The sequence below is a fragment of the Haemorhous mexicanus genome, chromosome 17 (genome assembly GCF_027477595.1).
Source record: "Haemorhous mexicanus isolate bHaeMex1 chromosome 17, bHaeMex1.pri, whole genome shotgun sequence".
Classification (NCBI taxonomy): Eukaryota; Metazoa; Chordata; class Aves; order Passeriformes; family Fringillidae; genus Haemorhous; species Haemorhous mexicanus.
In genome coordinates, this window is record NC_082357.1 from 3897614 (window position 1) to 3925235 (window position 27622).

The 27622-nt window shown below is 39.1% G+C and overlaps 1 protein-coding gene across 31 annotated transcripts in view; it reads left to right on the forward strand.

Moving 5' to 3' along the window:
- Positions 1-27622, forward strand: part of RBFOX1 (RNA binding fox-1 homolog 1) — a 1186796-nt gene that overhangs the window by 658252 nt on the left and 500922 nt on the right. For 17 of the 31 annotated variants that reach the window (XM_059861581.1, XM_059861546.1, XM_059861544.1 and 14 more), the window contains one exon: positions 573-620. The exons of the other annotated variants lie outside the window; for them this stretch is intronic. In XM_059861581.1, coding sequence (XP_059717564.1) covers positions 573-620 — 48 coding nt within the window. The remainder of the gene's footprint in view (positions 1-572; positions 621-27622) is intronic. 31 annotated transcript variants of the gene reach the window in all.

Below are 27622 nucleotides of genomic sequence, written 5' to 3' on the forward strand. Positions count from 1 at the left end.
GTCCTTAGGTTTGAGATCATTTGTTTCACTCCTGAAGAAAACATGTCCAAGATATCCACACGTGTGCCGCTCTGTGCACACACATTTGCATATTTATCATAAACAGAGGCTTTGCTGTTCTTGCACACTGCAGTGAGATTCAGACACAAATCTCATCAGGTTCTGGCTAGCATCTGATAACCGACAGAAGGTTGAGCACTTTCTTCTCTTTAGCTTACCTTTATATTTCTTCCATAATTTGTTTATTTAAAAAAGTGAGCAAGAAATATATTTTCCTCAAGATGGAAGCAAAAAAGAAAATGTATTCTAACAAATCATTTTCTTTTCCTGACAGCTGGCTGCACTATATTGAAATAGGTTTGGGGGTTTTTTTTTGTGTGTGTGTTTGTTTTCAAACCTGTCTTTAAAGTTATGCCTGTAGTAAAGTTTAATGAATTTCACCTAAAGGCAAAATACTAGACATTGTATTTTCAAATAAATCTGTAAAAAAAATAGCAGTTCTTCAGGCTGAGTTACTGCCCAGTGCTGGTCAGTGTGTTTTATGACACGGGCTTCTCTCTCTGTGCTTTCAGGACACTAAAGCAGAGTGCAGTTCTGGTGTAGAAACTGAGGACAGAAAAGTAAGTGGCTTGTTTTAATGTGATTTTTCAGGCAACTCTGGTAGATGGGACAACAACCAGAGGGTTGTTGTTTGGGTTTGTTTTTTTTTTTAATTAAACCATGTGAAATTATTTTATGGTTCTTTACATGTGTAAGTGTTCATGTTGTACTTTAATTTCAATAGGGACAAAGCAGTCTTACTCTGTTGAATATGCTTGTTAGAAATTTGAATTTGCTTTTTCTAGGAGAATAAGGGAATTATAGACTTAATATCTTTATACTACAAAAAAGTTTACAAGACAGTTGCATTTCCTATTCTTAATTTACATTATTAACAACGTTATTGTGTGTCTGTCATGATCAAGTTGGCATGCCATGTTAAATATTTGTAAGACAGCAAGATGAATGCTTTCTCTTGCTTTAGAAGAAGTACCTTTGAAACTTTATTTTTTTCTTTTAAAGGGTTGATTAAAACAAATGTTTCCAGTTTTAGTTTCTCTGGACAAATATAAACCATATACAAAATACATTTTTAGTTGTGTTCTTCACCTTACTCGTGGTAAATACTAACCAAGAAACAAAGGCTTCACAAAGAAACCTTCAGCTTAAAAAAAAAAAAAGTTGTCAGAAATAAATATCAATGCAGTTTTAAAGAGAGTAATGTGCTTTGTTTGAAAATCTGTTGCTACTGAAATTTGAAAATCTGGATTACTAGATCTGTGCAGGGTAATTCTGTGTGGAATAGTAACTGAGTTTGTGGAAGTGTTGAGCACATGATTTATGATTTTAATGTCTCTGACTCTGGCTGGGACTTGCTCTGTCCCACTGAGGCTGCAGGTTCTGAGCATCAGCTTTCACCAAGCTCTCCAGGTGCTTACATTTAGGTTCATGGTGCTTTAAATGTTGCTAAAATCCAGGCTGGGACCTTACTTCTAAACCCTAAGTTTTGACTTTTTTTAGTGTTGGTAGCAACTATTAAAACTGCCCAAGCCAGAAGTTCATTCTGAAGCGTGAATTATGGGAAAAGGTGTCAGGAGCCTGACAAGCTTTGAACAACAATTTTAAAAAGTGTTGTATTTCTTCTTCCTGGTATTGCAACTTTACTGGCAACAGGCTGGTGCTCTGCTAGATTAAACTGTGGAGTTTTTTTCCTGGTTTATGATGCTGTGGTTTGTACCTCAGGAGAAAAGTCAGGAGATGTGTGCCTGAGACCCTCTCTTGTGACTCAAAGGGACTGCTCTGAGCTGGGGGGGTTCCACCTCCAGTGACTCAGGATATCCAGCTTTTGCAATTAGCAGAAAGGGTTGTCTAGAAAACCCCTGGATTTTTCCTTGCCCTTTTGTTATTATGTGGGAGCACTTTGAAAGAGCAGGAATGTGATAAACACCTCTTGTTGCAGGATCTGTTTCATCTTTTCCCTGTGTTTGGTCCCAAAATTGAAGCTTCCACCAAGTTTAAGTGGCAGTTGTTCTTTGCAGTCCAGGGAGGGAGTTACCAGTGATCATCACACCCAGATCCATCAGTCTTGGCTAATACTAATGAATTGTTGCATGTTTGTTGGAGGCATCAATTAAGAATGTAATGTAATTCATAAACCTGAAACAATGTAAATAAATATTTTTATTTCATTGAACTTGAAATCAAGACAAACTACTGCAATTAGGGCATGCATCATTAGTATCTAATAATTTGCACTTCCATAATGAAATATACTGCTAATGAACTATATCATTAGTAATTAATGGGAAATTTTCTCATTTAACCACAAAATACAAACCTGCAAGGTGCCTTTTCTTGTGCTCTTTTTATTCTGAAGTTTTCTAATCTATAACTTCTGAAGTAGAAAGTTATGTGACCATGTCTAAAGCATTGCCTGCTGGCAAACTCAAATTTAATAACTGTACTTATTATTTTGAGATCTATTATTCTGTAAATTCCAAAATAGCAGTTAATTATCATAACCACTTCGTCACTGTGATCTGCCTCTCCTTTCATTGTCTTCAACTGACCTTTCCATGTAAGATTTTTATTTATTTCCTGCAAGGCTAAAAGCTCCCAGGTTTGAGAATACCAGGTGACAAGCAATGCACATTCTGCTCCCTCTGGCCTGGATAATTATGAATTACTTAATTGCCTTCACCTTTCCCAGAAGAAGACCCATAAGTGCATGTACAACTCCTTTTCCACTTAATGAATACTTTTTTTCTGCATTTGACACTCCCAAGATTTCTTGTTTTGGTCTCCCACCACCATTCTGACCATCACAATATTGGATGTTTCATGACTCATGTGGTCACAGAAATGGCTCAGCTTTGCTTCTCAAAGAAACCCATGTACAAAAGTGACCCTTAAATTTTCACAGGAAAAATCCTGTCAAAAACATTCCATGTGTGGTTTTGGTAAAAAATCCATGGAAATCTGCAGCTAGCCAGGTGATGTTAGGGAATTTGAGCCATGTTTCCAAAGCCTGTGTGATGTTCTATTGCAAGGCTGCTGGCAGATGGTGAGGTTGGTTTTCCTTTTACCCTTGTTTTCTGATATAACTCTGTGTGTGGGGCACAAACAAAATGGTTCTGGTGGAAGGCAATTAATAAGGATTTTGGCCATTTTGCCAAGAGGGAGAGCTCGTGCATTCCTTTGAAATCCTTCCATTTGGTATAGCCAAACCACTCTTTGTCTCTAAGAAGGCTTCTAATGTCTGCAGCCTTTTTGTTGGTGCTGCCCTTACACAGCTCCATCATCTCCCATTACCTGAAAAACCTGCCTTGTTTTTAATAAAATTGTAATTTATAAATCTTCCTTGTTTTTTTATTTAATCTCAGTTCATATCATGGTTCTGAGCAGTTTTTTTTTTAATATGTTTATATGGGACTTGCTTCAAACAGTAATCTCCAAAAATACAAATAGAAAAAGAAACTATAAATAAGATTTTGCCCAGTCCTGCTCTTTGAGATCTGAATAGAGCACAAAGGACATACTTTGTTTTACTCTGCAATTGTCACACCATCAAATTAATTCGTGGCAATGCTGTGAAACCCCAACTCTGATATGAAGTTACATCCCCTGACATCCTTTCTGTGACATTTCCACCTGACACTGCAGACTGGAAGTTAACTTACAGTGACCTTTCTGTGCTGGATAATTTTGTCTCAGCTTGTTTTCACCATGCTGGGAATTTTTTATTCTTCAGCTCTGGCTGCTTCATCTGTGTTTTATTTCAGTTTATTCTGCTGTGCTGGCTGCAATGTGCAGTGTCCTTCTCCTGTTGCCCCCGTCCAGCAGCAGCTCAGCACCATTAGCAGGGGGCTCAAGGTCACCCAGGGTGTCCTGCTGCATTTTCCCTTCTAGAGAAAGAAGTGGCTCATGGAGAGAATATTTTTGAGATGCATCTTGACTTGAAAATGTCCCACTTCAGAGCTGGGAGTGCAGAGGCTTTATGGGAGCTGCAGAGTTGATGGCAGAGCATCAGGGCAATAACCTGATGGGTCAGGAAGGCAGGAAGGTTCCCTGGAGTGCCATAATGTTCCTAACTCCCCATTACCTGCTGGGGGATGTGGGGGAGGCAGTAAAGCCTTTCCCTTTCTCTGCCTGCTGTGCAAAATATTTCATTTTTTTTCCTTTAGTACCTTCTGTCAGTAGTTCTCAAATTACTTTACAAACAAATTAAAAACACCTATGAGGAAAGTACTTACAGTTCTATAGCTTGAGTTACATATGGAGAAATAGATGTTTGAAGGGCAGATGTAGGCAAGGTCATAAAGTGTGTGTGAGATAAAATTAGGAGAAAAAGAAAAGCATTACAAATATATTTTGCTTTGTCTATTCAATGGCTTCTTGCAGGTTGTTTTTAGGGTTCCTTTAGTTTATTCATAGTGATTGTATAAAGGTGTTTTTCCTGGAAGTTTAGGGGAATGGTTTTTTTAGGAGAAAAAAATTATCCAATTTCTCTGATCTTCAGATGACTTTAGAAGGGATTTGATAAGGGTATTAAATAGTGAGGAGCACCATGGAGGAACTGAGTTAACTCCTGGCATCATAGATGTGGATTTGTTATCCTGCTGTTTCTTTTCCTGGTAGTCCCTTCTCTGCTGTTTAGGGGCTCTTCAGCAGTGAATAGGAATAAGTGTCATTTTTATTCCCTTGTGAAGGCATTGTGCAATCTGCATCATTATGGAGATAATTGAGATGCATTTTCACTCCCGTTGAAAGAAACTATTTTTTTTGTTGTTGTGAGGGAAGATCAGAGACTCCAATGGATTGGTAGGGAAGTGTCTAAATTGTATTTGGATAGAGACTTGGAGGAATCTAAGGAGGTTTTCAATGCTAATGGCCCTTCTAACAGAGTGAGCAAATGATTCCTGTTTCTCCTGCCTCTTTTCCTGGTGTACAAACAGTGCCAGGTGTTGGTGAACCATTGCAGGACAGGATCACCCAAAGTGGAGAGGGCTGACCACAGAGCTGAGGAAGCAGGGAGAGTAACCCAGAGGGGGAATAATGAGCTGCTCCAGGAATAGCATCCTCCTGTCAAGGCACAGCAGACGTTTCCCCTGACACCTCAGCTCATGTAAGTCAGATTTAGTGATGCCTTCCTCAGTGCAGAGTTTCCACAACTTCCACAGAAGGGTGAAGTTATCTAAGGGAAGTGTGTGTTGTGTGTGTTGTTTGTTTGTTTGTTACCAGAAAAGTTACTTGAAATCCATGGCTGATTACTTCACAATTATTTGAAATCAAGATCTGTTGCTCTCCAGGGATCCTAAAACCCAGAAAGTTTTATCAAGCCCATAATCTACATTATTCAGGCAGTATTTATTGTTATTAATATTGCTTTTAGTGATATTTTTAAATCAAAGGATTTTTTTTTCTCCTTTGTCTTAGTTTTATGTTCTTTTCAAATGGAAGCAGCACTTCTGGGAAAACAGGGAAATGTAAGTTGCCCTGCAACTTAAGACACTGCATTATTTATTAGCCAGCCTAATAAATATTGGCAATTCTAATGTGAGGAATTGCTCAGAAATCCAGTCCATTTCTTGGCATGTGGCTTGACAGAGTGCAAAGTCTTGCTGCAAAGTTTCCTGGTATTTGAATGCTCATAATGTCAGCCCCATTACTGCTCTCTTGTTCTCGCTGTCACTGACATGCAATTATGGGATTTCACAACTGAAGTGGTGACAGTTGCTCCTCTGTGTGTGTGTGTCTGTCTTTCCCCTTAATCCAACTCTATCTAGCAATCTGTAATTTGATAAAGTGGAATTGAAGTGACAGGCGTGACACAAGTGCCAAAACAATAATTTGACCTCCCACTGAAGTGTCAACGTGTTCTGCTGCATGACTTTTACATATGCTGAATACACAGGAGGGACATGGATAGTGCATTTTACAGTGTGTTTGCTGGGCTGCAACACCTGCTGAGGCACAGGGCTAAAAAAGCTTTTACTACAGTGTGTCTTTTGGCCAGCGTGTTCCACCTTGAGCCATCACATCTCCTATCCCTGTATCAATATGGATAAACATGATTGCTGCTGCAAATAAATTACCTTTTCACTGGGAGATTTTTTTTCAAATCTTCATTTTGAAGATATTTGGATAAATCTCAAGATTACAGTTCTGTGATTGTCTACAGAATTAGTTCTCAGGCTTTATTTGACTTTCCTTTTTGGATCTCTTCTACCTTGAAATAAATTTCATTAGGTATATGACACATTCCTGATAATAATTCCTAAAAAGCTCACCGAGCTAGAAAGAACATTCTTTTATATGCATGAATAAAATATTTTATTAACACCGAAGTTAATGTAGGCACAAGTTACTTTGGCATATATTCATATCTACTGGGCCTGCATTGCATACAAGTAATTATGTTTCACTTGGGGACAAGGGGGAGGGCAGGAGACAGAAACTGTTTGCTTTAATACTTGGCTAAATGTAAAGTTAAAATATTGAGATTCAGGGGAGAAGAGCCAGAGGGGAAAAGGAAAACTCAAGTCTGATTTGATGGTAATTACCTACCAAAATGAACTGAAAAAATAATTTGTGGGAGACTTAAGCCTTGCTGAAATTTTGTTGACACCTGGCCAATAAATTTTCAGCAGGTATAAAAGCAGAGGAGAATTGGCTTTTGAAGTTATATAAAGAAGGGAGAACCCCACAGATCTGTAAATATCAGTATGCTGTGAATGGGAACATGTCTTGGATCTCGTCTCTGTTTGTGAACCAATAAAACTTCCCAACAATGGGAGGCTGCAGCTTCTGCTGCTGTGGTGGAACATTTCCTTTTGAAAGATTTTGGGTGGTGTCAGCTTTTCCTAAACCAGGCCCCTCAGTGTTTTATAGTGCTTACATGTGCCTGAGAGTGTCATGGTCATTGATGCTTTAGAGAAAAATAAGTTTCCAGTTGACATTTCCTTCTCTGTTTTTTTTTCTCACTTTTTAAAATAAAGATTTTAATCTTTATTGATGGGAGATTTGATAAAGAAGGACTGAGCTGAGAACATGTACCTATGACCCACCTTATTGGAAGGTACTTTTGTGGTCACAGGGTTTTGGACCTGGTCTAAAGAGTACTGAAAGAGAAGGGAGGCCTTACACTGCTGTGAGCAAAATTATCTCTGAACAGACAGAAGAGTCTCAGGTTGGGGCCTTTTTTTCATTTAACTTACTGCCAACCTGTGCTTAGGCATGGTAGTGTTTTGTTCCTACATTTTAATTTTCCTCCCAGTAAGGAAACTAGCCACTGACAGGTTTGTATTCCCAAACTCTCCTTAAAGAGCCCTGTTGGGGGGGTTAGAAATCCAGAGAGGATGTATTTCTCCAGAAAAAAGGAATGGAAATGCGAGCTCTTTTATGATTTATTCAGAGTCCTTGTAGAAGAGCTCCTGCTGAGACAAGCCCACCAATGTGCTGCTGTGGAGGAGGCTGCAGTTGCTCTGTCTTTATTTAACACCAGACAAATGCTCTGACCTCAGGCTGCTCCTCTGGGGTGTAAAAGTTGTGTGGTCCTGTGTACTCTTCACTGGAACTATTGTATAGGAAACTTGGAAATGGCACTTGAGGTTTGTGAGAAGAACTCGATGCAGGCCACTGCTCTAAATCCTAAAATGGGGAGAGATAAATAACATTCTTTCTGTATCAAATGCTGTGTACCTATGGAAAGTTTAAATTTTTATATTGAAAATATGAGTCAATGCTTATATTTTTGCATTTGTTCTCCTTATATCCCGAATTTAAAAAATGAGAATAAGAATAAATTCTTACAGAAATATTTAGGAATATTAGATATTTAAAATTCTCATTTTTTTTCTTCTGCTCCATGTCTTCAGCAGGGGTTGTGCACTGACCTTCTGTGCATGTGGGCTCAGTTCTGCATCTGAGTCTGTTGGACAGGCTTGGAATCCTGCACATCCCACAGGCAGGCTTGGCCCAGAGGCAGGAGCTCTGTGACTGCTTCTCTCTGTTAACCCCTTGCTGGTACCCAGCTGCTGCCCAGGAGTTGGCTCATGTTGGGGATTCTCTTTGGGCATTGAAGCTCTCTGCAAACAGTGATTCAAAGAGAAAAAGTATTGCTTATGCTTAACAGCCTTGTCACAGTGCAGGAGGAGGGACAGAATGTCACCCACAGGGCTGGACACCTGCTGAGCTGGCTGAGGCAGCAGCTGCTGCCCCCAGCCACCTGACACTGGGGTTGGAGGGACACAGGGAAGGTAAAAGTGAGAAAATTCATCAGCTGAGGTGGTTTATTAGGTGAAGAGACAATAAACCCTGACCAAAGCCAAACCCCAGGAGGTGCAGAGGAAGTCTGAAGGGATCCCAGCAGCAGGACAGGGTTCCTCTGCTCAGTGAGGCAGTGATGAGCCAGCAGCCTTTAGTTCACACACAGCGTGAGCTCATCTGCAGGATTTATTCATTTTTAGTCCAAAGGAGTCCATAACCCCTTGAGCTGCCTCCCTTCACTCTGCATGCTCCTGGGGCAGCACAGGACCCATTTCCACACTGTGAGTGGATGAGGAAAGCCTTCTGGCATTTGTGAGTGCAGAGAGCTCATCTCAGCACCAGCTGATCAGATGGCTCTCCAGGAGCACATGCATGGTAAGATCATCAGTGGCAGATTGTTTTCAGCGTATCTGAAGGGGACAGGCTGAATCAGATGATGGTTTTGTTTGCCAAATTAATATCTGGGATGTAATCCAGCCTGATTAACAGTGTGGCTGTGATTGGATCAGGAGAGGGTAAGCAGACATTTGGAAGGGTTTTCTGTACCTGCTGGCTCTGTTACTTTCCCAGTAGCTTGAACATGGGCAAGAATATGCTTCTGTCCAGTAATCCAATTCATTTCTCATTGATTCCAGTTTGTTTTTTTTAGTTGCATTGGATCTCTTGCCAGGTAAATCTTTTCTCTGTAGCAATAGATGGCTCTTAATGGTGGTGGTTGGGCAGTTTGATTAAAACTTCCTAATTCCATTATTTCAGAACTGATTTCTTCAGCAGTGACGCAGAGTGTCTTTTTGTCTAATGAAGCCTGTTTTTATAAGAGCCCTTACATTTAAATTTATATATATCCATGTTTAGAAACCTGAATTTTTCTGCATCTTTCTGTAGTCTTTGAAACATGGCTGAGGATTCTTATGTAGGGAGTAAAAGAAGGGTTAATGGATTTTTTTTTTTCAGATTTTTTGAACAGAAGTATGTTTCATTGTCTTTCAGTGTGATGGATGAGACAGAGACCATGGTTTATATATAAACCATGTGCTTTCCAGATTAGATTGATGTAATCATAGCAGTGTTGCACACTTCAGCTAAAAATTTGTTCTTCTTGATCAAGGTCAGGAAAATCCTGAGATTCTGCCATTTACCTCATCTTTTCAGTACTAAGCCAGGAGAATATTGAAAGGATTGGTGTACAGGCACGTCCCACTATGTCATACTTGCTGTCTCACAACTGATTTTTAAAATATAAGGGATGATTTCTGAAAAAATAGAGTATAAATGTTGAAAAAAGAATGCTGATATTGCAAGTCTAAAGCAAAGTTTTTTTAATTTTTCATTTTATCCCTCCCTATCAGCAGGCTAATATAGAAAAGTTATTTAGCCTTTTTCCCTAGGTGATGGCAATATGCATACCATGCAAGGAGCAAACATTTTGACTTCCTAACAAAGCCACTTAAAAAAAAATCTGATCTCTGTTACCCTCTTTCACTTTGAATGCTTGATAAAGGTTCAAGTCTAAGGAACAGAGCAGCTTTGTTCCATGTGTGAATTGTCTGAAATCCAGCACATCTGTTGAGCAGATTTGTTTGTGCTTCTGAAAACTTTGGCTTGCTGTGGCCTTTTGCTGGTAATTGGTTAATGGGTAATGGAAGACCAAATTTGCAGGGAGGTGTAAAATCCCATTATACCATCTGAGGTGCTGTCATACCAGCTGGATGGAGAACATTCTTTGTGCCGTAGTTAGGACACAATTATTGGTACCTCCTGAAACTTTTTGCCTTTGCACCCAAAGTTTGATGTTTTCTTGTGTTGCTGGCTTGCATTTCCTTTGTCCTTGTCTGCCTGTACTGTTGAATTTCTCCTGAATGGATGATTCCAGTATTTCTCCTAAACAGATTCCAGTATTTCTCCTAAACAGATTCCAGTATTTCTCCTAAACAGATTCCAGTATTTCTCCTAAACAGATTCCAGTATTTCTTTGACTCACAGCAGCCAAAGACAATCATGCTTTGCTTTTTACCTCTGAGATACCAGGTGTGGGAGGTGACATCCAGTCAGGAACATCCTGGCTGGCTCTCACGGCCTTGCAAGTCAATATCTCCCTCATTCTTTTCCAAAGCAGTAGAACACATTTCTGCATGAAGAGGGTTGGGTTTATATCAGCTTTGATGCCTTTTCACTGCTGCTGAAGATGTAAAATGATTATTCAGTATATTTCTAACTAACCTTGGGATGAAATTTCTTAGGACAGTATTTGAGTAGTTGTGAAAAGCTGGAACACCTAAAGGACTTTGCCCTTCTGTATTGGTTATATTCTATGAAATGCTTTTGAAGAACTGTGATGCACTGTTTATTATAATGTAATGAATTTTGAAACTTTACTACACAGGCTAAGTTAAAAAAATGCAAAAGGCAAATTGAAAACCCTTAGAATCTGTATTGCATCAAATCTATGACAGCATTAAAATTCAATGGCATGCAGAAAAGTAACACTCCATCTCTCTAGTACAGCTTAATCTATATCAGTCTTCTTAAAATTGTACTTACACTGCAGCTGTGATTGCAGTGAGGCTCTGTCAGTTCCATCTGGGGAAAGAAAGGGGTCTGTGAGCTCACTTGCCCTTTCTTTTGCTCCTCAGCAGGAGCAAAAGCAAATATTAGTTGTTGCTGAGAGATTTGGAGATGATTGGGTTCCAAAACTTTTAATGTTTATTCCTAAAGTCAAGTCTTCAAAGGAAGGTGTCACGATTTTTAGAAGTTCTGCACACTTTTCAAGTTTCTTAACCAGTGCAAGCTCTGAGTGTCCATATTTATTTTGGAGGCCCTGTAAGCTGAACTCTATTAGGAATTTATTAAGTTGGTGCCTTTAAACCAAATGGCAGTGTGCTCAAATCTGATCTGTTGTAATCTGACACAGAAAACTGTGAGAATTGCGTCAGACTGGAGCCTAGACCAAGTTATTCTGCAAGCTAATGAATTTATCTTTCAAAACATTCCTTGTACATTCTCTCTCAGCTCAAACACTGCTTCAAAATTAATTAAAAGAGCTCTGAAACTTCAGGCTCACTTAAAAAAACTTGATGTAAATGTCACAAACTGCTCTTTCCTTGCCTCTTATTTCCTGTGTATTTGAAACATTCCCAAACTTATTGTGAGTTTTTCCAGAGCCACTTGTGTCATGTCCTGGGGATTTTTTGTCCTATCCATCTGAATTTGAGGACCAGACTGATGATCCTAATAGTCCTTAGTTACCAAAAATGTCTCTCTTACTTTCATTTGAGCTTTGTCTAAAACATCACTCAAGCTGGATTTGCTTACCCCTAAATTTGGTTAGCTGTGGGTGATGTAATAATCATTATAAAAAAAAAAAGCTCTTTTTTAGTTTTTTTTTCTCCTGGCGTAGTGAAGCTCAGAGTGGATTATATGTACATGGTTTAAATGTTAGGAGATATGTAGTTCAAAATTTGTTGTAGTCCCTTAATTAATGAAATACCACTTTGAGCATTTGCCTCTGAGGTCCACAGTCATAAACTATTTAGCAATGGTTTTCAAATTACATAGTTTAACTTAAATTTTAAACTAAAAACTCTATTAAAAAAAGAAAAATAACAACAAAAAAAAAAAAAGGCAATATGAGCATGATTCTATATGACATGGCATTTTAGCCATAGTTTTTAGCCAGCTGGTTTGAATGTTCTGCTCTCATATTCTCTCTTTACCTGAGAATCACTTTTTTATTTATGCATGCAATGCTTTTCCATGTAAGTACTACAACTCCTTTCAGTACCACGAGTTTTTACCAACGTGCAGAGCAGTGAGGCTTGTTCTTTTTTCTGCGTTGAAATGTTTAGCTGGCTGCATTTCCCCACCCCATGCTGGTATAGCTCCCGTAGCCAGACGATGGCACTGCAGGCTAAAGAACACACCTGCCAGGAGCTCCCGTCCCTTTTCAAATGGAAGAGGTGGTGGGTTTGTTACTCACCCCCAACGACTTCTCCTCAAATTAACCTGGAAGTTATTTTAAGGCCTGTTCATCCTCAGCAGAAGCCATGTCTGGGTTCTCCATTATTGCACTGTCAGTCCAGCTCTTCTGGATGTTTATTTGACTTGTTTAGATCTGATACAGTGCCAAAATAATTTTTGCACTCTCTGTGTATTATTTTTTAATGTGGTGAATCCTCACTCCACTAAAACTATTTTTGTTAGTGTTTTACACATTTAATAAAACATGGCTTCTCTCAGGCCACTCATCTTCTTTCTACTTCTTTGCTGCTTTTTGTTGTATGTAGTAAAAATTGAAACATTGCAATGGCCACATCTCTGTAATACATTAAAATAGTTGGAACTGTAATTCCCTGTTTATATGTTGCATCAAATCCATGTGTGTGCCAGCAGCTGCTCTTTCTCCCTGAATCACACAAGAACCAGGCAATGAAGGAATTAAATTGGCACAAAGCATTACAAAATGCAGTTTACTTTTTATGCTGGCCTCTGGAAAATAGTCCTAAACACTGTATTTTTGGCCCTTCAGCCTAAAATGAGAGCACTTTTTGTCACCAAGTGGCCTGACTGACAGAAACATCAGTGCTTTTCTTTTACTCTTTCACCTCCCTCCTCCTTTTCCCCCCAAACTCTTGATGTCATTTAGGCATTATTTGTTTTAGATTATTTTATTAGAGGGAGAGGATTACTGCTGGATTTATGTATCTTGATAAGGATTTCCCTTTTTATTTATTTATTTCTGTTCATAATGAGCAAAGAGAAGCTGGGATAGCCAATTCTCAAAGCAGGAATATGAATGATATAACACAAAACCAGCTGGAAGGATTTGGTGATAAGTAGGTGAATTGTTCTGGGATGATGCCTTTGAAAACAGAGTTTATGTTATTTATTTTTGTAATAGTCATGATGAAATTCTTTCACAAAAGCAATTCTATTAATTTGTTCAAACCACAAGTGAATACATTACTAAACAGAAAAGCACACCTCAGCCCCCACCATTTCTACAGCTTTTGATTTTGCTGAGATTGTCTTTGCTCTGTAATCTGGTTGTTATGCTTAAGCATATTTATCTGAGCAGGTTTATTACCTGTAATAGTGGGGTTTATTTATTTGTTTTCACTTATTGCTGACTGTGGGATTGCCAAACAACTTGGGCTTTCACAGCCAGGCTGCTGGTACAATATTGTTCACAAAAACCATTTGCACATGAGTCCCTAAGGGCTGGGCTGCTACACCATGCCTGACATTTATAGAAGGGAGGGTGAAATTAGCAGTGGGTTCTTTTATCTGGAGCTGCCATGTGACACTCCTGGGGATGAACCAGAGACCCACAGCTATTAACTTGCCTTTTCCAGCCAGTCAATGAAAGCCTGACTCGTGTGGCCTGCAGGGCACAGCCCAGGACCTGGCTACTTAGCCAGGCATTTATTTACAGCATCTGGGGGAGCTGAAAAGGGTTTTTTTTTGGACTGGCAAGATTAATAAGGGCCGTGGCTGTGTGTAAGGAAAGCTGCTTTTTTCTGTAGGCATTAGAATATAATAATATAATATAAAAATAATATATTATAAAATATAGTCATAAAATATAATATAAAATAAAATAATAATGTAATATATATTAATGTTTTAACAATAATTTATATAGCATAATGCTACTATATTTTAATATTATGATATATTAAAAAATAGAGCAGTTTTTAGTCATAAATCTGAACTTGCCTGACCTGTGTCACTCCCTGTAAGCTTAGTGCCCCTGCTGTTCTGATAATGTGCATTATCTCACAGAGTGGTTGATGTCCCACCCTTGCCAATGCAATTTCATCTGCCCCAGAAGCACATTCTAAGTCTAAGCTGAGTTACCACTGCTGGCATTAAACTTTTTATTGGAATTTTCAAGCCTGGTGCTATAATTATTTACACACAGCCATTTATAGTCTATGGAAAGGGGAATTGTAGTTGTTAGACACAATAATGACACCCAGCTGCACTCTGGACACAACTGAGCAGAAAGTTTTGGCAGGAGCTGGCAGCTGTGAGTTGGCCTGGTGCAGTTAATTGGGTGCTCATTGCAGTCCCTGTGTGGTTCAAGGTAACTGCATCAGCTTTCATGTCTGCCTGTCTGGAGATCTGATTAACCCAGCGGGACTGTGATCCTGGCCTTGGGAATCTGTCAGCTTGTGCAACAAAGCTCAGAACTTGCAAATTCTATAATGAAGTTTGCCTTGGATGTTGGGATTTTAATTTTTTGTTGTTGTTGTTGTTGTTGGTTTTTTCCCCCCCATATTCCTTTTACTGGGTTCTCTAATCTTTATTTTCTCGGTAGGTAATGTCAAGTCTTGGGTGCACAGTCTTCTTTATTCAAAGTTTCTACTTACTGCTTTTGTCTCCTCCAATCTTGATTCATTTTTATTTTTTATTTGTACTTTAGAATCTGTTAAAAAGTTAGGCTAAATTTAGTATGTGTCATCCCTTTGGTAACAGCACTCCTTAAAGGGATATAATACAAGATTATGGTATTTTCTAATTATTGAATAAACTGTTTAAGGTTTAATCAAGTTGAAATCAACAGCCAATGGCATTTTAATATGGATGGAGTGCATAAGAAATTTTGGTGTCTGGAAGTTTTATTTTGAATATTTCTGAACTGGGAGTGGAGGTGTGCACTGTGGAGTCAGCATTTACAGCTTTGAACTAAATTATTCTCAATTGGATTTCTATTAGTGTAGTGAGTACTTGGGAATTCTGAAAGATCTTTCACATGAGTAAGTCATCCAGTGGTGATAAATATTTACTTGTCATGAAGTGGGAAATTAAAAAAAATAAACAAGCTGACAGAGATTCAGTGTTACATAAGGGAGTTTTTCTTGTAGAAAAAGAAATAACTGTATCTTACTAGGGCTTATCTTCTCACTTAATGTTTCTTACTAAGAGCTAGGCAGTGAAAAGAGGTTCCTAAAATATCTCACCACTTCTTATTTTAGTAATTAAGACAGTTGAATTCCCTTTGAAAAGACTGGAATGACTGTGCAGTGCGCGGGCTGGATATTGCCTGAAGGGAGCTAATTACCTGCCTGGTGCCTTGGATGGAGAATTTGGCTGTTTGAGCAAGAATTCCTGTTCTGTTCTGCTTAGGAAAATCTTTAGTCTCCTACTGGTTGCCAGAGCAGCTGTGGCTGCCCCTGGATCCCTGGCAGTGTCCCGGGCCAGGTTGGATGGGGCTTGGAGCAGCCTGGGGCAGTGGAAGGTGTCCCTGCCATGGCAGGGGGTGTCAGAACTGGGTGATCTTTAAGGTCTCTTCCAGCTGAAACCATTCTGGGATTCCATGATTTTCTGAGCTGTGATATCTCTCCATGGATTTCTGTGCAGGACTTGTGTTGTTCCTTTTCCTGTGTAACCTCCAAGCACAGTTGGTTGCTGTGAAGCCTCAGGACAGGTGGACCTGTTAATTAGGTTGCAGAAGAATTCTGTTTATTTATAATTCCAGAACCAGCTCATCCCACAGGAACATAAAAATGGCTATTTTGAACTGTTGTAATTATTCAGGCACATAAAAATCTCATTTAGAATGATCCCTGTGATGTGTTTTTGTTTTTATTTGAGGAAGACAAATTATCTTGTTGATATGAAATGTAATTCTCAGTCTAGACATTCTTTGCATTCAAACAAAACCTTCTGCCACTGCTCCCAAATTCAAGTTTGCTGTTTCCAGTGTGTGATGATAATGGGAAGCTAATGGTTCAGCCTTGGACATTTGGTAAATATTTTGGTGAGGTGTTTCTTTTGCAGCAAATAACAAACCAGTCCTGCTGCTCTTCAGACAGGGGCTCATCAGAGAGATGGGAGGGGCAGGAAATCAATTCTTCCTATTTCTTATAGGAGATAAGAATCTCTTTGAGTTGACACAGATTAATTATGGAGACTGTATCAGTTGTCTTCATCAGAAACTCTTGCTAGTAAATCAGTCTTACTCCAATGCCTAATATACCATCCTTTAGAGCAACTCATAACTTCTTTGACAAAACAGTACATAATTTGTCTCTTTTAACTTTCTTTTTTAAATTATTGGTTTGTTATTGGATCCACTAAGTTCAAACTTGAAAATGTGAAATCAATCCTGACATTTAATTAGATGGTCCAAGTTCTCTACAGTACAATGATGAAAAGCAACTGATATTCTGAGGTCATGTAATTAAAAAATTCCCTATAGCTACCCTTTAAAGGTTTTGTTTTATTTAGATATACATGTGCATTTATGGAAATGTGCAGCTGCCTTAAAAATTCTCCATAATTCTTACATATGCAGTTTCTTAGATTATTTCTTTAATATCTTGCATTTGGAAATTTCTTCTTATCTCACTCTTAACTCTTGTATGCTGAACAGTAGGCAAATGGTAAAAAATAATTTAGATTTTTGTCTAGTGATGGTGAAAATCTTGAAAACTAAATGCAAGCAGTGTAAATGCAAAGAGAATAAAGGGGGAAATGCCCTCTTGTTTCTGTGGTGATATCAATGCAATATTTTAGACATGGACTTTGGCCACCTTGAGGGTGCTGTGGTTTATCTGGATGTTGGCCATAATCTCTGGAACAATTATAGCACTGTACTGTTTCATTTTACACATTAAAGGTACAAGTGGTTTTAGAAAACAAATTTTTTCAGTGATTTTTTGTTTTTAAGATGCTGTAAAGTGAAACCTCATTTTTAGTGTAATTCTTATAAGGGAAAAGTCAAAGACCTTCAGTGTCCTACAGAATATGCTGAATTTTTTAATGAAGAATACTTTTTTTTAAATTCAATGTTTGCCCAAGCACATTATTCCAGACATCAAGTGCTGACTTAGCTTCAAGTGGAAGTAGGAAAAGAGAAACTGATGATGAGCCTGTAGCATGAGTTTTATTCAGCATGCCCAGTGCCTGTCTGAGTGTTCTGATCCCAGAACTTCCCTGTGCAGGAGGGGTGTGCTGCATCTGCTGCAAGCACCCAGGAGGAGATGGCAGGGACATTGCCAAGGAGCTTGGAGCTCCTCAGTCATTCTTGTATTCTGATTTTGTGTGAAACATTCTGAGCTGGCTGGCAGTTTCTGTAAGGCTGCCTTGCTGTCTGTAACCATGGGGCTGGAATTGTCTACAAGGAAAGGTTTTCCTTTGGTCAGGGTGTTCTGGTGCTGGGGGTCCCCAGGACAACTGTTCCCTGAAACACCTGGAGGGTGTCAAACAGAAAGGAGTTTAGAACTGCTGAGTTCCAGTGTTCTCTGCAGAGTTACCTGTTGTAATATGGGGAGTGTGATGGTTACGGGAGCTGATGCCTCCATCCAAAGAAATGTATTTATTAGCAGTATGCAGACTTTTTAATGCTGTCTGATTGCTGTGCATTGAAGAAAAAAAAAAAGATAAATAAAGGGTAAAGTTTAGCTGTTTTACTCTAAAGTTTTCCAATATGTGACTTTTCTCTCTCTCTCTGTTTGCTAAATTGATGAGACATGCATAGTTCCAGATAAAACATGCAAAGTACTTAAGTGCATGGAAGAAAGAAAACAATATTTTCACAATCCATTTTCCCCTTATAAACAACCAAGTTGATATGGTTTAACTGTAATTTTTCCAGCCAATTCAATATAGAAACCATCACTTACTATTTAAAAGAAAAAAAAAAAAAAACAACCAAAACTAGGGGAGAAAAAACATCATAAGATTAAAAGAAATGTTTAACAGGATAAAAGGCTTAATTTCTGGGGACAAATAAAAATATCTGCACAAATTTATTTTGATCCTTACTATATACAGTTTTCATATTACGCTGTCAACTGAGGTTAATGCACATGTGTAGGAATAAATATATTTACACTGGCAAAAATTTCACCTCTCTAGATGCTGGAAATAAGAGCCAAGACTGAGGTAAGTGAGGATTAGAGTGTTTTCAGTTTTTTGTTGTTTATAAAACATAAAATATGTCAAGTGTTGTTTTCTAATGACTCCCTTCATAAACTACGAAGTCTACAAATGCATTTAGTTATTTGCTGATTATAATTCTATACTAAATCAAAAATTACTGCACAAAAACACTTCCATAGAGCCAGCTCAGTCTTTTTAAATGATGGTCTGGAAACAGGAGATCCTTTATTCTTGTTTTTCCTTGGAGTAATGAAAAATGAAAAAAATGTTGTGTGAATGTCAAAAGCGTTGTCAGGAACAAATCCTGGGGGTTGGTTAATGGAACTTGGGTGCCTGGTGGTGAGCAGCAGGCCCCCAGCTCTCCAGCAGGCAGCACCAGGATGCTGGGAGCAGCAATATCTCAGGAACTGTGTGCCACATTGCATCACTGATTGCTCATTTTCTGAAGCCTCCCAGGCACGTGGCTTAAGCTCTGAAGCAGGAAGCCTCACCACCACCACCAGCAGATTTGTAGGTGTTTGCACCATGTATTAAAAACTGTAGGATTTGTGTTATTCCCTGCCACAATTTCATTATTTAATGGGTTGTACAAACAATGTGTGTGTGATATCTTAAAGTGAGATTTTGGTTGGCTTTTACGATGTCAGACACGCAGTTGCACTGAGACACAGCTTATGTTAATGGAATAACAGGAAACTGAAGGGAAAAGTGAGAAATAAAGTATGTGAGACCCCAGGAACAGGACAGTTAATAGTTCAGGAAGCTCATTCTTTCCTGTTGTAAAATCCAAACTAATTAAGTTGGGAAGTATGTCTCTAATGAGGAAGTGAAAATTTCTCCTGAATATCTGGGCTAGTCAGAGGTAGGAGCTGGCACTGCCTTGTTTTAAGGGCAGGTGATGCACCCAGGCTGGCTGCCTGAGGGACCAGTGCCCACCAGCAAGGCCAGCCCAAAGGGAATGCCCACAGGGCTGTCACAAGCAGTGCTGCAGGACAGGGCACAGATCCTGTGCAGGCTGAGCATCCCCCAGGAATATCTCCTGTGCCAGCCTGAGCCCTTGTGAGGCTGCCCTGGGTGTTTGCCTTGGGCTGGCTGGAGCTGGAGGGTGCCCTGCCCTGGGTCAGGCAAGGGCAGGGGTGTGCCAGTGATCTTGGGAAGAAATGTCTGCCTGGTGTTTGTTCTCAACGTGCATGAGATGGTGAGGGAAATGTCGTCATCTCTTGTTGAGTGCATTTATGGGAGAGTGTTCGTGAATTTAACAAGAGAATGACGGGATTTGTTTAAGAAGGAAAAGGGGCGTTTGCAAACTCTCCAATGCTGGTTACGTTTGCACCCAGGAAGTGGGGAGGGAAGTGGAAATGGGTGTCCACAACTCTGCCTACAACCAGATTCAGGTTTTTCAGCCATTGTGGCTTGGCCAGTTGATATCATAGAAAAAAAAAAAAAAACTCCTGGGCAGTTGTTCCTGAGAACTTGTTAAGGTAGTGGAAGCAGTGGAAAGGCTCCTGAGTGACCAAGCAGCTCTGTGTGTTGGTGCTCTCCTGGGCTGGGCTGGGTTTCCAGCAGTGTATACAGAGGTTTGAGAACTAAATTTGGAGACTTGCAGTTAGCTTTCAGGGAGAGATACGAGTTAAAGAATATGCATGGTTGTAAAGCTAAAGATATCATACTTCAGTTGAAAGCTAGAAATCAGCACTTCATTCCTTCCTTCTAGCAAATGGCAATCTCTCTTTATTGCAGTGTTGGATTTTCAAAATCATTTAAAATACTAGATAACCAGTATAGTTTTGTTGCTCAATTTATACAGAACTCTTACCTCTATACTACTGAGCAACCCAAAAATTTTATTAAATACTGAACTAACTGATGTTCTCTTATTTTCTAAGATGACCTATTATCTGTTCCTTCTTTTAGCTGCTTGATGGAATTTTTTAATGTTTCAGAAGGCTTTTATCAAAGGTGAACCTCTTTTGATCCCACATTAAAAACAGTTTGTGGTGTGCAATTAGTATGTGCAAGGTGATTTCAACACTAACATCTATTCAAATCTATGTCATTGTCCAAAGAGAAGTGGAATTATTCATACAAGTTTATGAAGAGAGATTTGAACCTTCTAATTTCCTCTGCAGCTTTCCAAATATATTATACTACATCTGGGAAATTGCCTGAGTTATTAATATTTATTCCTTTAAATCTTGTCAGATCACATTTTTGGTGTCTTACAAATGGTCCATCAAGTATTTTTCTTTCTTGTTGGGATAGAAAGATCTTATCCTTTTATTGGTGAAGGAAGGTGTTAGATGGAGAGTTTCTCCTTGGCAAGGCTTTCTCCCAGCTGCTAGATGAGTAAAGTGGTTTTTGAGTCACTCAAATTCGTTTTCTCAAGCTTTGCTGTCTCAGTAGCAGTAAGGTAAAATCCCTCTTGTTTGTCTGCCAGGAGGGAAATCCAGTCCTGCCATATACAGCAGCACAAGACCTGAGTTGATAATTGTTGGAAATAACGTAAAGTATTTGGTGTTTCTACCTTGGGGAGCTTTCCCTGTGAATGGATTGCAGGGAATATAAGTTCTTCCTTATGTTTTGGCATATGTTAGCATCAATTCTGCACGTGGTCGGGTGGTTTTAGGGTTATGTAAAACCTTGAGTAGTATTTCAACTGCTTGATGGACAGTGTGGAGCTCAGCAGTGATCTGGATATTGGCATCTCTCATGTGGAGGCAAGGGTGGTGGTTCTTTTCCTTGAACTGGCAAGGAGCCAGACTGAATGGAGAACATAATATGATCAGTGGAAATTCAAAGAAGGCATTTTAAAATAAGTCAATTTGGTAATTACAAGTCAGTGTACCAGTAGATTTTCACAGCAGGGAGGACAGCAGGGAAAGCCAAGAGTGCTAATTTCATTTTAATTACGCTTTTCTGTTAATTGGGATCAGAGGATTCTGTCACAAAGTGGGAGAGGAGGAGCTGTGTGATGATAGACTTGCTCCACGCTTGACTTGGTCAAGTGGCTTCTATTACTATGGTTATAGCATGGAGTGTTCTCAAGTGCTGCTGAAGGAGCTCTTCAGGTTGGGAATGAGCATTCAAAGAGCAGGATACAGCACTCCTGATCTCTCTTCAGTTCCATGGCTTTTACAACTTTCAGCAAACCCACAGGGCTACTCCCCTTTCCCTGCCAGAAGGAGACAAAAGTGAGTAGCTAGAAGAGTCCTGTTTAGAGGGCAGGTGGAGAAAACACAGATTGTTTCTTTTTTCAGGTTTGATCATTAGAACTCTCTGCTTAAACTACAGAGTCTATATGGTTTGCATCAGCCTTGTGGGAAAACAGTCACTGTGATTAGACACAAAATTCTTCATATCTTCTGCAGCTGCCAGGTCCTCTTAACTCCTGGCTGTGGCTAGAAATTAGGCAGAGCTGTTTGCTTTGTACCAATAAAGAATTTTTTCTCCATATAGACCAGTTAGTAAACAAAATCCAGTGTTATATGGGAAAGAGATGGTTTTAAGTAGCTGTGGTTTAGGAGCTCGATGTGAATGTGCCTGAACCTCAGCAGAAGCACTCCAAGAGAAGAGTTCCCTGGTCATGTGGCTTTGCCAAGCTGACAGCACTCTCCTACCCACACAAACACACAAGTGCAAACCAAATGGCTGGCCCAGGTTTTAGCTGAGGTTTGCAGTGTGGCTCTGGTCTCCTGACCCACGCCCCAACAGGCTCCCTTAAACTGATCAAGAGTCATAGTAAAGGCAATGTTTATTTTTTTATAGAACTCCTAAAGAAATCTTCTGTTCCAAGAACTGGCTGTGGGCTCACTGTTCTGTTCTGAATTTTCTGAACTGCCTTAGCAAATACTTGGAAGGATAAGAATAGTAAACCTATTATCTGATAATTACCTGCTGCAGGCTGACTGCTCATTTGCATGTTCTGATTCTGGCTTTGCATTATATAATTTTCATCTTTTGATAATATTCCACTTATGAAAGAACTTGGCTGTTTTTCCTGTTAACTGCACTATCAAAAAGATATTGCAAGATATTCTGGATCCAAATGGTAATGTTTGATCCCAATATGTCAGGGAGCAACTGGGTTTCAGTATCCCAAGCTAAGCCTGCAGTTGTAGCACTTAAGTAATTTTGAATTGGATTGGACTTGTAATCAAAGGAAAAAGAAACATCAGAACTCCATTTTGGCAGACTCTTTAACCAATGCTGGAAAGACTTTTATAAGGCAGTAGTAGGGGTTCTTTGTTAGGTTACTCTAAAACAAGTCATTGAAAACATAAACCAAAGATTCATCTGGGATATGGATTTCCTAATAATGAATTGGTTAATCCTGTGCAATGTGAGCCTCTTTCTGAGGTTTCAAGGCTTTCTGGGCTCTACATATCTTCTTTTCCCACATTGTATCTCAGGAAGTCAGGAGGGCCCTTGCTTTAATGAGCAGTGTGAGGTATTTGTATTTTAAGTTCTTGAATTCACTTGCTAGGGTAGTGTGTTCCTAGGTTTTAGTTTGTGTGCAGTATCATTCCATCAGATAATTCTGCACAGATAATTCATTTCCGTGATTTAGGATGTTCTTAATTGCTTTACTGAAGGGAGATTGAGCACCTTTTAACCAAACAGCTGAACGATTTGCTATGACAATTCTGCCACTGTGCATTCACTTAATTTCCAATTAATCAAACATTCAATAAATCATTAGTATAATTACACCTGCTCAAATATTCCTACCCCAGCACATTAGCTATGCTCAGGCAGACTCTTTTACCAGCTGTGTGAATGGATTCATTTGTCTGACCCAGTTGGTTGCACGTCCCTGCTTCTTATGAGCCTTGAGAAATGATAGGGCAGAAATTTTAATTATTTATAATACCAGGCATTCTTTGGCTTCATTGTTCATGCTTTTCGCTTGGATGCTTCTGTAGCAACTTAAAACAAACAGCAGTGCAACAGTGGCTGGGTAATTTCTGAAGGTTTTGAAATCATTTCCATTCCCCTGCTGTGCCACTTTCCTAATTACACCAAGTCCCCAAGTGCATGATAATTCCCTCATCACCATGCATTGGAAGCACAGATGATGAAACAGCATCGCCTGTGTCACAGAAATGTAGCAAAAAGTACTTTACTGAAAGCCAGTCAACTAGCCCCAGAAATTAATTTTAGGATTTGTTTTAAAAAATTGCACGAGTAGAAATCCAATGACACATCTTCAAAATTTCTGTGTAGTTGCACTCGGTGTCTGAGGGAGGCTGAAATTTGAGGCAGCTCTCCAAGGATTGAAGTAGGTAGCTTTGGAACACCTGTGCTGTGTAGGTGTGTGTTGCTATTTGTTCCCTCCACGCAGATGAGAAATCTGAATTTCCTCAGGTACCAGTGGTATTACTCAGTATTTGTGTCTGCTGATTGTTGTAAGCTTTAAATCATACTTAATGTGTGTCTTTGTTGTGAGACTTAAGGTAAACAAACCCGGACATGCAGTTTCAGTCTGTAATATTTTAAATAGGAAGCTCTTTATGTGGGTGTAGACACATTTTAAATTGTGCAGTGTAGGTTCTGTTACCTCCAAAATAGATTTACTGCTTACAACTTGCCTGTATTTATCTTTGAGTCAGGAATTGGAGGAGATTGGTAATGCTTTAATCCCTTAGTACAAATAGGTAAGATTTTTTAAAATTTACTGAAGGTGTCATGATCCATCTAGATAGTGTTATACAAAGCATATTCAGTAAAAAGAAAAGAAAGTATAAACAGAATAGGGAATGGGTTGCTGGGGGAAAGTTAACCTATTTTACTGAGGGGAAGTTCTTTATCCTGAAGGGAAAAAGCATCAAAGAATCTATTAAAATAAAATAAAAAAAAGGAGATGAGAGAAAGATAGATACAGTAATTGGACATTATTTTAATTACTTAAACATTTGTCAACTTTCTTTCTTATCTGTTATAAAAATTATTGGTAGAGTGCATCAGCACATGGGTTCTCTGACCCTTTCAGTCTGTTAGAGCACAGAATGGAAGAAAACTCTGCTTGGATAAATGTCTCTTGGCTCCCCATGGCATGGGGCCTTACTGCTGTGGCTGGCAGAAATGTCTTGCTGCACAGAAAACAGGAAGATTTATTTATCCATTAAGCTGCATTTGGGTTTGGATGCTCTGCCCAGTGTTATTGAGTAGGAGCTTCCCTAATGGTTTGTTTGCATTTCTAATAGTGGCTCAGCATATCATCAGCCTAATGCATCTGCATGGCTGGGCTCCAGTGGAGCCCAGGAATCTTGCTGGAAGTTGGAGCTGGAGCATTCTGTGGAATGCATGAAATGCTGATTGGAAGTTTCAATGCCCTGGTTTTAGTCCCTCTTGCATTGTTGTAGTAGTGGAGCACTGTAACATCACCAGACACACTTCTCTACCTTTACAACCTTGAGACTGCCTTTTGCATCAGTTGTGAAAATTTTGGATCAAATCTATAGTCACAAAATTTCCCTTCACCCATCCATATTTTATAGTCCATTATTGCATTTCTTTCACAATTTTCCCCCTCTAAAGCTGACAGGATTCTTTGTCTTAGGCATTTTATTTTAGTTCCCCTCATCCCAATCCTTTCCACACCTTCAAAATGTCTCCCCAAGTCTGAGCTCATTTAGCTTTACTGAAGTTTGTTGTAAATAATTTATTACCTTGAAACATAACAGTCTAGGAAATTAATCATCATAAACAACAGCACAGCTTTTAGTTGCCTAGGGACAGGGTCATAGTCTGCACAGAAGTCTCCTCACCAGTTAAAACAGGGATATAAAACTCCACTTTACTTGCCATCACAAGGTCCTCTTCAGGAGTTTCCTTTTGAGATTTACCTTTCTTTCTTTTCTGTTTTTTCAAGTACACTGTCATGTGTGGGTTATTTTTCTGAAGCTCTTTGGCAATTTAGTCCAAGTATTACAATATTTGATTTTTTTTTTTTTAAATTGCTCAGGGTTTTTTGACCAATATTGTGTAACAGACCTTCTCTTCCCCAACATCTCTCATCCCTCTGGGTCCACAAGGGGACAGTTTAATTCCAGGTTGATATTTTCAGAAATACCCTGCCAGCTGGTGAGTGTTTTGAGCACTAAAAGATGATAACTTGCAATTTGTTTGAAGCAAAAAAACCAACCTCTAGTACACACAAACTTGAATTGGGCACCAAAATACTTTTGGCACCCTTGCTTGGGTACCACAGCACAGGAAGTTGGCTTGGTGGGCAGTGCCTGTGCTTGGGCATTGACCTTCCTCTGGCACCTTGTATCACTGCCAGTGGAGCCCAGAAGGCAAGGCAGCCTCAAGGCAGTCAGCATGGGGAAGTGGAAGGTGAAATGTCTGCTCCAAAGCCTCCCTGCACAACCCCTCTGGATTATCCTGAGCTTTGACCAAAATCTGTTTGCAGTCAGAGAACAAACAATACATTAGTTGGCTGTCATCATTACCTATGCAAATATAATCTGCAATTCTTACTCCATTCATTCACCTCCCTTCTGTCTGCCAACATGAGCTAACTTTGTAGTACAGTAAATAATACTTTTTATTTATATATTATTGTAAACAAGGTGCCCCCAATGTCTGGGAGTGATTGGCATCTGACTCCAAAGCTTTGGAATGCTGAACACTCACTTTATTTAAACTATACTATAGTACATTACAATTATATTAAAGAGAGATACTATACTATACTAATCATACTTCTCACTGAAAAACTGGTGACTGTCTGCAGACTGACAGTCCACACAGCTTGGACCTGATAGTCTCATTAACATAAACAATCCAATCACCAAATTCCTTCAGATAAACAATCTTCCCAACACCTTCCACATGTGCAAAACACCAGGAGCAGCAAGCAGAGATAAGAACTGTTTTCCCTCTGTGCTTTTCCAGGAAAAAACTGAGAGAATTATGCCTCTCTCTGTTCAGAGAATGTGAAGGCCACAATATATATTTTACTTTTTACTAAAAAAGTTATTTTTTTACTTTGTAGTAAAAAGTGAGTGATATCACAGGATAAAAGGTAGAAATAGTCAACACCTGAAGATAAAACTAGCATAAGGGAACGTGAAAATGCTCCCAAAATATGCTTGACAAGACTAAATTAAAAGAGTTTAAATATGGACATTCACATTTAGGAAAAAAACCTCATCACTTGAACTCCAGAGCAGCATGTAACTCTATCATCTTGATGAGGGTAAATCAGTGTCAGACTGGATTGGAAACAGCAGATCACATTTCCACTCTTCATTATGCAGAAGAATGGCATTAATGTTGTGAGGGCTCTCTAGCAGCAGTTAGCCTCATGCAGCAGTTCCTCAGCTAAAGCATGCCCTTGCACAGACAAATCCATTTAATGCTATCTGCAATGTCAGATTTATTTCAAATGAAGAGGAATTAGCATCCCAGATTGTCAGATGTACTTTTTATGCATGATTGCAATGAGCAGGAGACCACACTGGAAGCAGGAGTCAAGAGGGGTTTCAAGTGCTTGTGTTTGACCCCAAATTCCTCCTTCCCTCTAACCCTGAAACCTGCACAGACACCTCACACCTGTCAGTTCTTTGCACAAGCATTTGGGGAAGGGCAATGCTTAAAAGCAAAATATGAGCATAGGAGGCTGCTGTTGGCATGGGCTGAGCAAGAGCTCCCAAGGCTGCTGATTTGGATGACAAATTCCCCCAGCTCTTTATTTTGAAATCTACAGCTCTTATGAATTTTTTTTATTTGATGTCAGATTCTGATATCAGCCAGATTTTTTTTAAGTCCCCTTTTTAATATTGGATTGCTTTCACGTTTGTATTATATTCAATATTCTTTCTAAATATTCTTTTTAGAGCTGAATCAGATCTGTGTAGCACCTCTGAAATCATAATTTATATTATATGGATGGTAGTCTGAGGAGTGAGGAGGATTTTCTTTTGAGGACTGCCTATACCTCCCAATATATTCTCAGTAAAGACTGTTCTATGAGGTACTTATAAGGCCTCCTAATTTCATATTAACAGTTGATTAAACTTAATAATACACTGAGTATCATATCAAAGCATATAATTGTAAAATGCTTTGCCTTTTGGAGCCCAGAGGAGTTTCTATGGTGATAACTTTAGAGGCTTATAAATGTTTTTATGTCTTTTTCTCAGATTAATAAAATTTTTATTATTTTAAAACTATGTTTGGATAGTCTACAATTAAATGAATTCCATAAGCAAACTAAATTAGAAGCCACAGCCATCAATACAGAGTGAATGATTTTGCCAGGGTTCCATTTGTGCAGGTTTTGTGTGTCCAGATGGGTGTTTTGCTTTGCCATATTCATCAGTAAGGAATCTCAGGGCACCCTAACATCTGTGGGGGGCCTGAGCACACACATTAGATTATTTCCCAACTGCAGTCAACAGCTTATTTTTTTCTCTCAGAA